The 14684-nt window shown below is 44.3% G+C and overlaps 1 protein-coding gene across 2 annotated transcripts in view; it reads right to left on the bottom strand.

Moving 5' to 3' along the window:
• LOC140492251 (GDNF family receptor alpha-4-like) overlaps positions 1–14337 on the bottom strand; it is a 34312-nt gene extending 19975 nt beyond the window's left edge. For both annotated transcript variants that reach the window (XM_072591179.1, XM_072591180.1), the window contains exon 1: positions 13878–14337. In XM_072591179.1, coding sequence (XP_072447280.1) covers positions 13878–14190 — 313 coding nt within the window. In that variant the 5' untranslated portion in view covers positions 14191–14337. The remainder of the gene's footprint in view (positions 1–13877) is intronic.
• Between the last annotated feature and the right edge of the window lie 347 nt (positions 14338–14684).

Here is a 14684-nt window from a genome sequence, read left to right as displayed (position 1 = left end):
ACATCTTTGGACTGTGGGAGGAAACCAAAGCACACTCATGCAGACACAATGTGCAAACTCCATACAGACAGCCACCCGAGGTTGGAATTGAACCCATCCCTGGCACAGTGAGGCTACAGTGCTAACCACTGAGGCACTGAGTACACTTCACCACAGGGGAACATAGTTGACCACACAACTTTACTCAGTCATTAATGCTGTAGCCTCTGACCCTGCTATAAAGTATCATAGAGGTTCAGCACTTAGACACTAATGTCTTCTCCGAGTCACAGAAATGCCATTGTCAATGCAGCAGGGAGCTCCACAACTGGTAATGACAAATAGCTGCAACCAGAAGGAACCAGTACCTAGAGGTGGTATCCATCTATCAGGATTTGGACGTACCAGTGTTGTACTGGGGTGTGCAAAGTTAAAATCAAAGAACACCAGGTTATAGTCCAACGGGTTTATTTGGAAGCACTAGCTTTCAGAGCGCTGCTCCTTCATCAGGTGATTTGGAGCAGCGCTCCGAAAGCTAGTGCTTACAAATAAGCCTGCTGGACTATAACCTGGTGTTGTGTGGTTTTTATCCATGTATCAGTGCAGAGAGCTTCGGAGAAATCAGATGCCAGTGGCAATGAGAAAGTCACAAATGCCACCTGTAACCTCCTCTGCAGATTTATGAATATTTATTCAGGACAGCAGACCGGGTTTATTCACAAACATTGAGAAGCATTAATTGGGATTTCTTTAATGGACAAAACTTGTTGAGATTAATCTGGATAGAATGAGTGGCAGACATTACTGAGTTTTTTTGTTTTAACCTTGCTGCAATTCACTATCAGATCAAACTCACTTTTCTTTCTTCCCTCCCTCATTATCCAAAAGCTGAAGGGAATGAGAAACTTAAGATAATTAATAGTAGTTTATAAAATCATGAGGAACATGGATAGGGTAAATAGACAAGGTCTTTTCCCTGGGATGGGGGAGTCCAGAACTAGAGGGTGTAGGTTTAGGTGAGAGGGGAAAGATAAAAAGGGACCTAAGGGGTATCTTTTTCACACAGAGGGTGGTACGTGTATGGAATGAGCTGCCAGAGGAAGTGGTGGAGGCTGGTACAATTACGACTTTTAGAAGGCATCAGGATGGGTATATGAATAGGAAGGGTTTAGAGGGCTATGGGCCAAGTGCTGCCAAATGGGACTAGATATAGTTCGGATATCTGGTTGGGATGGATAAGTTGGACCAAAGGGTCTGCTTCCATGCTGTGCAGCTCTATGACTCTTTAATAGGGGGAGGTGATGACCAAGAGGCATTTTTGCTGGACTATTAATCCAGAGACACAGATAACATCCTGGGAACCCGGGCCCGATTCCTGTAGTGACAGATGGTGGAATGTGAATTCAACAAAAATCTGGAATTAAGAGTCTAACGATGACCATGAGACTGTGTCATAGAGTCATCCAGCACCGAACCAGACCCTTCAGCCCAATCAATCCATGCTGAACATAATCCCAAACTAAACCAGTCCCACCTGCCTGCTCCTGGCCCATATCATAAGACCATAAGACATAGGAGTGGAAGTAAGGCCATTCGGCCCATCAAGTCCACTCCGCCATTTAATCATGGCAGATGGGCATTTCAACTCCACTTACCAGCATTCTCCCCGTAGCCCTTAATTCCTTGTGACATCAAGAATCTATCAATCTCAGCCTTGAAGCCATTTAGCATCCCGGCCTCCACTGCACTCCGCGGCAATTAATTCCACAGGCCCGCCACTCTCTGGCTGAAGAAATGTCTCCGCATTTCTGTTCTGAATTTACCCCTCTAACTCTAAGGCTGTGCCCATGGGTCCTAATCTCCTTGCCTAAAGGAAACAATTTCTTAGCGTCCACCCTTTCCAAGCCATGTATTATCTTGTAAGTTTCTATTAGATCTCCCCTTAATCTTCTAAACTCCAATGAATACAATCCCAGGATCCTCAGCCGTTCCTCGTATGTTAGACCTGCCATTCCAGGGATCATCCGTGTGAATCTCTGCTGGACACGTTCCAGTGCCAGTATGTCCCTCCTGGGGCCCAAAACTGGACACAGTACTCCAAATGGGGCCTAACCAGAGCTTGAAAAAGGCTCAGTAGCATATCGCTGCTTTTATGTTCCAACCCTCTTGAGATAAATGACAACATTGCATTTGCTTTCTTAATCATGGATTCAACCTGCATGTTTACCTTTAAAGAATCCTCGACTAGCACTCCCAGATCCCTTTGTACTTTGGCTTTATGAATTTTCTCACCGTTTAGAAAGTAGTCCATGCTTGTATTCTTTTTTCCAAAGTGCAAAACCTCACATTTGCTCATGTTGAATTTCATCAGCCCTCCAAACCTTTCCTATTCATGTACTTATCCAAGTGTCTTTTAAATGTAATTGTGCCCATATCCATCTCATCGTCAGGAAATTCATTCCACACGCGAACCACCTTCTGTGTCAAACAATTGCCCCTCATGTCTTTTTAAAATTTTGCTCCTCTTACCTTAAAAGCATGCCCCTTAGTCTTCAAATCCTCCAGCCTAGGGAAAAGACAACTACCATTAAATCTATCTATACCCCGCATTATTTTATAACCTTCGATAAAGTCACCTCTCAACTTGCTACAATCCAGTGAAAACCTTCCCAGCTTTTCTTTCAGAAAAACCCCATCTGGTTCAATAATGTCCTTTAGGGAAGAAAATCTAACCAGATTGAGACATAAGATTGAACATACGGGTGACACAGTGGCTCAGTGGTTAGCACTGCTGCTTCATGGCATAAGGGACATTTCAGCCTTGAGTGACTGTCTGTGTGGAGTTGTCTCTCTGTGTCTGTATGGGTTTCCTCTGGGTGCTCCAGTTTCCTCCCACAGTCCGAATTGTGTAGGTTAAGGTGGATTGGCCATGCTAAATTGCCCCATATTGTGTAGGCTAGGTGGGTTAGCCATGGTAAATACAGGGAGCAGATAGGGAGGCCTAGGTGGGAAGCTCTTTGGAGGATCGGTGTGGACTCGATGGGCTGAATGGCCTGTTTCCATATTGTAGGGATTCTACTATGATATTGAATGGCATGACAGGTCTTTACTCCTATTTCTGATATTCTGAGGCACTGCTTCTATGCTGGAGCACATTCAGTAAAGGGATCACAGTTTCACCTGCTAGGCTTGGTCTGAATGGACCAAATGGCCTAATCTAAAGAAATGTGGGCCTACTCTGTCACCAGAAACACAGCAGGCTACTGAAGTTAAGTGAGCCAGATTGAGGGGAGGTGGGGGGGAAGTATGGAGAATAAAGTGAAACTCAGGCAGAAACAATATTGTTGATTGCAGGTAAAGAGTAAAAGGTGACTTATAAAATAGGGCTCTGGAGACAAGGCTGAATGATCAATTATCACATTGTACTTTCGACTTTGGGTGACATCAGATCAGCCTTCTGTTATACATCTCAATGTCGATGGAAATAAAAATCAAGGGTGGTACTCAGTGCACGGATGATCGAGTATTTTCCATTTCATGTCATCGGCCAAATGTCGAAACTATGTATACGGAGACAAAAGATTGATATTTATAGAGACATTTACAGGAGCTAAAAATTTAACCTTGCGGCCTGCTGTTAAAATGTAAGGTTAAATTGCTCCTCATAATCCCCATTTGATGGGATTTTCAAGATGGTGAGAATTCAGAAAGCAGCTCGGCACAGCCTCAAACCAAATTAAAAGATAACAGGCACTGGGGAAAACAAATCAACTTTTCTCAGGTTGTCTTTCTCCCCCACACATTTGATAACAAGCCAGGAAATGTAGTATTTGTTTCAACAGTAAATGGACCACTGAGCCAGAACCATTGAATCCCTACAGTGGGGGAGCAGGCCATTCAGCCCATTGAGTGCACACCGACCCTCTGAAGAGCCTACTGAGGGAGTTTAATGATTCACTTAATAGTATTGCTGGAGCCACGTGTTTATTTTTTAACTCACTGTGGGAGTCAGTCCCTGGAGTGAGAATGGAAATTTGTTTCTTTGGGAGAATTTTACAAACAGACAGATTAAACTGTGAAGAGCGTTTATTTGCTTCCCATTAGAAGAATCAGGGTTTCCTTTCACTTTGGAGAAAAAAACCCCATAACTCAGAGAGTGTTTGGTTTCAGTTCTGTAGCGCTGGTTGAGTTTGGAAGCATGAAAGAGTTTATCCCAGAGAAAGCAGTTCATTCAGGAAGGTTAGGAAACAGCTTACCGCAGTGTAAGATTTTTAGTTGAAAGCTTCAGAGCAGAGAGCACTGGGTGATTATTTGGATCAAAATAATATGCAAGGTTATGGAGAAAAAGCAGGAGATTGGCACAAGGTGATGGGCTGGAGTGAATGGCCTCCGTCTGTAAACTTCTTCCATTCTTAGTGGGACCGACAGAAAGTGAGGACTGCAGATGCTGGAGACCAGAGTCGAAAAGTGTGGCTGAGAAATAAATAGGGAAGGTAACTGGGAAGGTGTAGGCGGATGCAGGTGGGCATCACCTTCCCAATTACCTGCCCCTCACCCCATGCCCCGCCTCCTATTTATTTCTCAGCCCCCTTCCCCCTCCACGTTCTTGATGAAGGGCTTATGCCCGAAACATCGATTCTCCTGCTCCTCGGATGCTGCCTGACCTTCTGTACTTTTCCAGTGCCACACTTTCCAACCCTTTTCTTAGAGGTGTTTGGGTAAAACCTTGAAGGAGGTTATTGGAAGCTGACAACATCTAAACTCTGTTGATTAAAAATTTAAGGAAGAGACTCACTCTCTTTCTCTCGCTCCCTACTCTCTCATCACCTTTTTCCTCTCCTCTTCCCCCTTTGCTACCTTTCTCACCTGTTTTCTATTTTGCCTCTGCTTCACCCCTCGCCCCCATCCCCCACATTTTTTGTCACACAGCACCAGTCATTCACAGCTCCTAATCTCCCTATAATCTCTCTATGCACTGTCATTATCACCTCTTTATTGCTGCATTTGCTTCTGGAGCCATGGCTCACCTTCTCTCAGCCTAGTATAAATACCTCCCTATTTCTCCCTTTTTTTAGCTTTGACAAAGGGTCAGTTAGACTCGAAACGTCAGCTCTTTTCTCTCCTTACAGATGCTGCCAGACCTGCTGAGATTTTCCAGCATTTTCTCTATTGGTTTCAGATTCCAGCATCCGCAGTAATTTGCTTTTATTAAGAGACTCACTCTGCCCAGTTCCATAGAAATCATGAGGGTCATGGATAAGGTAAATAGACAAGGTCTTTTTCCCCAGGTGAGGGAGTCCAAAACTAGAGGGCATAGGTTTAGGGTGAGAGGGGAAAGCTTTCAAAGGGACCTAAGGGGCAACTTTTTCACACAAAGGGTGGTGTGTGTGTGGAATGAGCTGCCAGAGGAGGTGGTGGAGGTTGGTACAATAGTCACATTTAAAAGGCATCTAGAAGGGTTTAGAGGGATATGAGCCAAGTGCTGGCAAAGGGGACTAGATTAATTTAGGCTGGTACTGATGAGTTGGACCGAAAAGTGTGTTTCCATACCGAACAACTCTATGACTCTAAAATATCAAAATACTAACTCTGTTTTTCTCTCTACATATGCTACTAGACCTGCTGAGTTTCTCCTGCATTTTCTGTTTTTATTTCAGATTTCCAGCAGCTGCAGTATTTTGCTTTTATTTCAGTCTGGGATCTGACTTATCCACTAATGGCATCAGCTCAGATCATAACAATGTGTTCTTTTAGTTCACCAATTAATGTTTCTAAAACATTTTCATTAAAACCTTGTGAGTTTTCATTTTCTGCACAAAGAATAATTTTTAAGTACCAAAAAAATTGCTATTTTGCCACACTTAACTAATTCCATCTTATTACCCATGCCATCACCATCCCATTCCTCACATTTCCAGAGATGCTTGTGTACAGAACCTGAACTAGACCAGCCATACACATTGCATGGTTTAATGTACAGGACAGAGATGAGAAACCAACTCCCCATCGTCTGTCCATCACACGCTAACCTCACACCTTTAATGCTGAGATGCCAAACTCATTGTCTCAATTGAGATGTCACTTTTTTTAATAAAACCTTAAGTTATCTCGAGAAAGTGACTTAAAAGAAGTTCTGGGATTTACATTTTAATGAACCAAAACCTGCAACCCATTCTAAGAGATGAAAGACTTAACAGCATCTAGGTTTGTTCAACTTTTCATTTCAGTTGATGACACTGTAATCTTTTGCTATAAATTCTGTGTATTATTATCCTGCTCCACAATCACCTGCTGAAGGAACAGCACTCCGAAAGCTAGTGCTTCCAAATGAACCTGTTGGACTCTAACCTGGTGTTGTGTGATTTTTAACTTTGTCCACCCCAGTCCAACACAGGCAGCTCCACATCATGATCTACGAGGCACAGGTCAGGCGTCTCTACTTCCCCGGATGGGTGCAGCTCCAAAATCACTCAAGAAGCTTGACACCATCCAGGATAAAACACCAGCTAACAACTTGCACATTCTTTCACTGCTGATATACAGTGATGATAATGTCTTCCATGGATGTAGAAACTCACTGAAGCACTTTAATAGGACTTTCCAAACCCACAACCTCTACCACCTAAACAGAGAAGGTACATGGGAACATCACAATCTGCAAGTTCCCCTGTCAGGCCCACACCATCCTGACGTGGAATTGCATTTCCACTCTTGCACTGTCACGGTGTTAAAGCTCCCTTCCTAACAGCACTGGGGGCACCTTCCGAAAAACCCAAGGGCTGGTGCAGTTCGAGATGGCAGCTCACAAACCACGTCCTCCGGGGCAATTAGGGATGGGCAAGAAACCAGCCAGTGATGCCCACATCCTGTGAATGAATAAAGAAAGAAAAATCCACCCCTACCCTTCCAATTTCATCTCCTGGAAGCAAATGATCCCTAGTGTTACGTTCCCATTGTCCCCAATCTGCACTTTCACTCCAACAACAGAGATGAGGCAAAACCCTTTCTCTCAGAGAGTTGTGAATCTTTGGAACTCTGTTCCTGAGAAGGTGGGGGAAGAAGAGGTGCTTAGTATTTTTTTAAGGCAGCAGTGGATAGATTCTTATTAAGCAAGAGGCTGGAAGTTTACCAGCAGCAGGCAAGAACGTAGATTTGAGACTGCTGCCAGATCGACCATGACCTTACTGAACAGTGAGGCAGGTCTGAGGGGCCCAATGGTGTACTCTAGTTCTTTGGGGTAAAAACAATGACTGCAGATGCTGAAAACCAAATACTAGATTAGTGGTGCTGGAAGAGCACAGCAGTTCTCGTTGGATGCTGCCTGAACTGCTGTGCTCTTCCAGCACCACTAATCCAGTACTCTAGTTCTTTGTCCGTATGTTTGTATGTTTATAATGACAGTATTTAGAGTAAGAGCAGGGTCTATTCCTACCTGTGGTAGAGATGGCTTTGTATGACATTAATCTGAGCTAATCTGCTGTCCTGGACTCACTTCAGTTACCTGAGGGGTTGAGAGATTAATTTCCCAGATTGTTTTCCAAACTGGCCTGGGTTTTTAATGTCGATTTATCACTTGTCCCAGAAGATCACACAGTTTTCCACCAGAGTGCGAATTCTATGTTTAAGAATATATTTAATGCTGCATGTTATGGATTAGATTGATTAGATTCCGTACTGGGCATTATATAGAGTCATTATGGTACAGAAGGGGGCATTCATCCAACAAGTCTGAATTAAAATCCTGCCAGTTTCACTCCCCCACCATACACCAATAACTTGGTAAGTTTATTTCTCTCAAGTGTGTACTCAATTTCCTTTTGACACCATTAATCCTCCTCACATTCCTCACTCTCACAGGCAATAGGTTCCAGTTCGTTACCATGACAGTAAAAAAGTTCTTCCTCACCTATCTCATTCCCATATGCCCTAAATCATTAACCCTTCATCCACTGGTCATAGAGCCATACAGCACAGAAACAGACCCTTTGGTCCAACCAGTCCATGCTGACCATAATCCCAAGCTAAACCAGTCCCACCCTGCCTGCTCCTGGCCCATTTCCCTCCAACCCTTTATTTAGTGCCTTTTAAACATTGTAATTTTGCCGACATCTACCACTTCCTCTGAAAGATAATTCCACTCTCGAACCACCCTCAGTGTAAAAAATTGACCCTGCATGTCTTTTATAAATCTTTCTCCTCTCACCTTAAAAATATTCCCCCCACCTTGAAATCCCCCACCCTATGGAAAAGACACCTACCATTAAGCCTATCGATACCCCTTATGATTTTACAAACTCCGATAAGGTTGCCTTCCAACCTCCTGTGCTGCAGTGAAAAAGTCCCAGCCTGTCCAGCCTTTCTTTATAACTCAAACCTTCCATACCCAGCAACATCCTGGTAAATCTCTTCTGAACCCTCTCCAGCTTAATCATATCCTTCCTATAACAGGGAGACCAGAACTGGACACAGTATTCCAAAAAAGGCCTCACCATTGTCCTGTATAACCTCAACATGACGTCCCAACTCCTATACTCCTGAGCAAGGAAGGCACATGCACTAAATGCCTTTGGTCCATGAATGTCATTACAGCATTAGGCCAAAGAGATTAGACAGAAGATAAGAACTCCAAATGTAAGGTGAGAGTTATTGCCCTTGATATAATATTAGGAGCAACTTTCCTTTGCCTCTCATCGATATCTGGGTCTCAATGTTGTACAACTCAACAGATCTCCATTCAACTTCCTTCACTCGGGACAGAATGACCTCACCTCCTCCACACGGAACCTTTTCCTGAAACCATCCTGGGGAATCTCCTTTGCACCTTCTCTGGGACCCTCACACAATTTTCTTGATGCGTGGTGAGCAGAACTGTACACAATCCGTGGGGCCTAACCAGAGCTTTATAAAGGCTCATCAGAATTTCCCTGCTTTCTCACTCGATATATCTATGCATAAAACCCAATATCTCTGATCAAATTTTAAATGTCCTGCCATTTTCAAAACTGTATCGTTATGAATCCCAAGGTCTGTCTAACCTTGCACACTAAATTTGAACTGCACTATTAAGTATCGCCCTATTTATTCTACCATAAAATATTACCCCACATTTCTCTGTACTATCAGCTTCTACTATAACTTTTATTATAAACAATATGCTACTTGCCTGCCCATTCTGCCAATCTATTCACGCTCTGTTGCAGTCAGCTGTTATCATCTGCACCGTTTCCAATTCCTTCAAATTTGGTATGATTGGCAAATTTTGAAAGTTTTATCCTGTATGCCGAGACATTTAGACATATGAAGAAATGTGATCCCAGCACCGACCCCTGGGAACACCACTGTTAACCACTCTGCAGTCTGAGAAACAGTATTATGTCTGCTCTGCATTAGCATAAAATTGGCAGTGGACCACCCAGAATGTTGCTCAGTGTCAGTGTCTGAAATTTGCAGTATGCTGTATTGACTTAGAGTCATAGAGTCATAGAGATGTACAGCACGGAAACAAATCCAGCAGTCCAACTCATCCATGCTGACCTGATGTCCGAAATTAATCTATCCCATTTGTCAGCACCTGGCCCATATCCCTCTAAACCCTTCCTATTCATTTACCCATCCAGATGCCTTTTAAATGCTGTAATTGTACCAGCCTCCGCCATTTCCTCTGGCAGCTCATTCCATACATGCACCACCCTCTGTGTGAAAAAGTTGCCCCTTAGGTCCCTTTGAAATCTTTCCTCTCTCACCTTAAACCTATGCCCCCTAGTTTTGGACTCCCCTTCCCTGGGGAAAAGACCTTGATTACTGACCCTATCCATTTTGAGGCTGTGCCCCCTAGTTCTAGTTCCACTCGCCAGTGGAAACAACCTCCTGTTTCTATCTTATTTATTCCCTTCATCGTTTTATATCTTTCTATAAGAGCTCCTTTCACTCTTCTGAATTCCAATGAACATAAACCCAGTCTACTCATCTCTCCTCATAAGCCAATGCCCTCAATTCTGGAATCAATCCAGTGAACCTCCCCTGCACCCCCTCCAGTGCCAGTACATCCTTTCTCAAGTAAGGAGACCAAAACTGCACACAGTGCTCCAGGTGTGTGGCCTCACCAGCACCTTGTACAGCTGCAGCATAACCTCCCTGTTTTTTAAACGCCATCCCTCTCGCAATGATGACAATATTAAGTGACAATTACACAGCAATAAGATACTCATCTATTCCCAGATTGTGGATTAGTGGTGCTGGAAGAGCACCTGATGAAGGGCTTTTGCCCGAAACGTCGATTTTGCTGCTCCTCGGATGCTGCCTGAACTGCTGTGCTCTTCCAGCACCACTAATCCAGAATCTGGTTTCCAGCATCTGCAGCCATTGTTTTTACCTATTCCCAGATGGTGCTCTGCCAGGGCCCCTGAGCTCCATATCTCATTAAAGCAGTCATCTAAATATGGTCAAACAAGGTGAACTTAGGAGGAGAGAGCTACTGCTGTTGACATCAAGACAGCATTCACCCACATATGGCATCAAGATGCCATCCAAGATTCCCAACCAATGGGAATCAAAGAAAAACATTCTGGTTGGAGTCATACCAAAGGAAGATGGTTGTGGTTGTTGGAGATAGGCCATCTCAGCCCCCAGGACGTCTTTGCAGGGGTTCCTCAGGGTAGTTTCGTAGTCCCAACCATCTTCAGCTGCTTCATCAATGACCTTCCCTCCATCATAAGGTCAGAAGTGAGGGATGTTGACCGAAGATTGCACAATGTTCAGCCCCAATCACAACTCCTCGAGTATTGAAACAGTCCATATTCAAATGCCACAAGATTTAGACAATATCCAGGCTTGGGCTAACAATTGGCAAGTAACATTTGCCCCACACAAATGTCAGGAAATGCCCATCACCAATAAGAGACAACCTAACCACTTCCTGTTGACATTGGAATACTCCCCACTTGCCTGGATGGGTGCAATCCCAACAACACTCAAGAAGCTTGACACCATCCAGGACAAAGCAGCCCGCTTGATTGGCACCACATCCACAAACATCCACTCCCTCCACCACCGACGCTCAGTAGCAGCAGTGTGTACCATCTACAAGAAGCACTGCAGAAATTCACCAAAGATCCTCAGACTGCACCTTCCAAATCCATGACCACTTCCATCTAGAAGGACCAGGGCTGTAGATACATGGGGACACCACCACCTTCAAGTTCCCCTCCAAGCCACTCCCTATCCTCACCTGGAAATATATCGCCGTTCCTTCACTGTCGCTGAGTCAGAATCCTGGAATTCCTTCCCTCAGGGCAATGTGGGTCTACCCACAGTGGGTGAGACTGCAGTGGATAAAGAAGGCAGCTCACCCCCACCTTCTCAAGGGGCAACTAGGGACAAGCAATAAATGCTGGGCCCAGTCAGCGACACCCACATCCCACAAATGAATAAGCAAAAAGTTGGGTTCTTTCCAGAATAATGGAGATTTGGGAGTGAATTACTGCACAGTCTAGAATATAATGGAATGGTTCAGATAATTAGAGCACCAGTGTACTAAACATCTGTGATTTGTCACCACTTCACAGTCCAACGACAAACCTCGCACCAACATTTCATGTCATATACATTGAAAAAACCTTTCTGAGGCAGAATTGCTGCCATATATCAGGACGCAGAAAAATGGCTGCCCATCTGCAATCAGATTTTTCATAAAGTCATTGCATGCTTGTTTCTCTGCGACAAACAGAAATGGCACAACCTTATAAAGAATACTGTGTCACCGAGCAGCAAGAGATGTAAAAGGATTGGTGAACGTGGATGGGGGTGGGGGGGGCTGGGGAGAGTGGGGATTAATGCATCTTGTTATAGAATGCTACAGTTTTGTTATGATGTGGAGGAGCCAGTGTTCGACTGGGGTGGACAAAGCTAAAAATCCCAGGACACCAGGTTATAGTCCAACAGATTTATTTGGAAACACTTGCTTTCAGAGCGCTGCTGTTTTGTCAGGTGAAGGAGCAGCGCTCCAAAAACTAGTGCTTCCAAATAACCTGTTGAACTGTAACCTGGTGTTGTGGAATTTTTAACATTGTAATTTTGTTACAGCGGTGTCACTTCATTTATAAACCTTGACCAGCATTTCTAATGAAATCTCAAGATATATGAAGGAACCATTTTTTGTATGTTATTTTTCTATTGCATTGGTTTTTGCACATTGGCCATAAGTGTGGAGCTCACCCTAATGAAACTTTCTGCCTGTTGCTCTGCCTGATGGGAATCTGTGACCAAAGCTGCACAGACACGCTTCCTTACAACTGACTATGGGTGAAGCTTAATTCCTGCATATTGCTAGCAGGAGCTTAAACAAGGTTACAACACTGCTGGGTTATTCAAACAGCCAATCATGTATATTCATTCGATTATTCTTTGTATTGTTCTGTAAGTTATGAAACTTTGGGTTGTTTTGAATCCCAACACCTCTCGTGGCACCATGCAACAGGTTCAGCTGTGCGGCATTGGCCTGGTGAGGTTACCCACAGCATGACAAAGATAGTGATAGTGCAGGCAGCACCAGGAAGATGGCATGGGGACAGTCAGCATTGAACAGATGGTAAAAAACCGAAAGAACAGTGGATGAAGAAGGGTCACTCAACCCGAAATGTTAGCTCTGATTTCTCTCCACAGATGCTGCCAGACCTGCTGAGCTTTTCAAATGAACAGTTCATAATGGTATACATAGTACTGAGAAGGTGGTGCACACAAGATTAGAGAGATGGGATGGTACAGACAGTATTGGGAAGATAGTATTCGCAGTGTTGGACAGATGGTCATGGTATAGACAGTACTGGGGAGATAGTGTACACAGCATTAGGCAGATGGTCATGGTATAGACAGTATTGGGGAGATAGTGTACACAGCATTAGGCAGATGGCCATGGTATAGACAGTACTGGGGAGATAGTGTACACAGCATTAGGCAGATGGTCATGGTATAGACAGTATTGGGGAGATAGTGTACACAGCATTAGGCAGATGGTCATGGTATAGACAGTACTGGGGAGATAGTGTACACAGCATTAGGCAGATGGTCATGGTATAGACAGTATTGGGGAGATAGTGTACACAGCATTAGGCAGATGGCCATGGTATAGACAGTACTGGGGAGATAGTGTACACAGCATTAGGCAGATGGTCATGGTATAGACAGTACTGGGGAGATAGTGTACACAGCATTAGACAGATGGTCATGGTATAGACAGTATTGGGGAGATAGTGTACACAGCATTAGGCAGATGGTCATGGTATAGACAGTACTGGGGAGATAGTGTACACAGCATTAGGCAGATGGTCATGGTATAGACAGTACTGGGGAGATAGTGTACACAGCATTAGGCAGATGGTCATGGTATAGACAGTATTGGGATGGTATTGTTGGACAGATGGGATGGTATACAGAATATTGTGTAGACAGCAATGTTTTAATAAATAGAGCATATTTTTTACTCCAATTCTTTTTGTTAAATTATCAAAAACTCAATTATAAAGTTGAACTAAAAACTCTGATAAGATGAGAATCGTTCTGAAATCAGAATGAATTTGCAGTGCCTTTGTACATGGAGCTTTCAGATGACCACTGGTCCTCAGTGACGGTCTCAAAGGCACGTTTCAATACTTCCTTATCTGATCTGCCTGTGTTTTCTTTTTGTTTCTAATAACATCAGCAACTGACTCAGAGAAAATATTTTTTTTTAAATCCTAATTTCAAAAGAGATAGCAGATCGTGAAGGAACTTGGGCTGAATTTTAGATCGACTGACTATCTTTTAAATAACTCGAAATATAGAATCGGCACGCGATTGGTATTCCGGGAGAAGGAACTGAGAAGGGACGGGGTTTATTTTAAATCAGTTGAGTTGGGACTTACCGAGAAGCCTCAAAAGGAGGGAGATGGTGGGGAGCAGCATCGTGCAATTAGCTGGTTCTGTCACTTCGCTTCCAGTCTCTGGGTCCGCTCTGAGTTCCAGGAATACAGCCTGTATCCAGCCTCCAGCTCTATAATACACACACACAGCTCTCTCTCTCTCCCAAACCCCCTGTCCACTGGGCAAGGAGCAGAGACAGAGACAGAGAGAGCTGTCCCAGCCTCCCGGGGGCTGTTTGATCACAGAGCCCTCTGCACTGCTGCTCCGGGATTCCCCCAGCTTGTCATTTCCAAGCTGCACATTGCAACGGGACATCCCGCGGCTGTCGGCGTGTGCTTCTCATCTTCTCCCCCGTCTCTTCCCCTGTTCCTCGGTGGTCGGGAGTAATAGCCACAGCGTCCCCTGCTCTTCCCCCTCTCCTCTCTCTGCCTTTGTGAGTCTGGTTCCTGCTGAGTTTTTACAGATTCACGCCCAGACACGTGCCACAGGCAGCAGCGACCCACAGGAACCACAGCACGGACTGTATACACACACACACAGGCACACACACACAGAGGCACACTCACACACACACACAGAGGCACACTCACTGACATACTCACACACACTAATACACTCACTGACACACACACACAGGCACACTCTCTCTCACACACACACACACAGGCACACTCTCTCACACACACACACTAATACACTCACTGACACACACACACAGGCACACTCACTGACAACTCACACACACTAATACACTCACTGACACACACAGAGGCACACTCACTGACATACACACACTAATACACTCACTG

Source organism: Chiloscyllium punctatum, chromosome 20 (assembly GCF_047496795.1).
Source record: "Chiloscyllium punctatum isolate Juve2018m chromosome 20, sChiPun1.3, whole genome shotgun sequence".
Lineage (NCBI taxonomy): Eukaryota > Metazoa > Chordata > Chondrichthyes > Orectolobiformes > Hemiscylliidae > Chiloscyllium > Chiloscyllium punctatum.
This window is presented reverse-complemented; position numbering and strand designations above follow the sequence as displayed.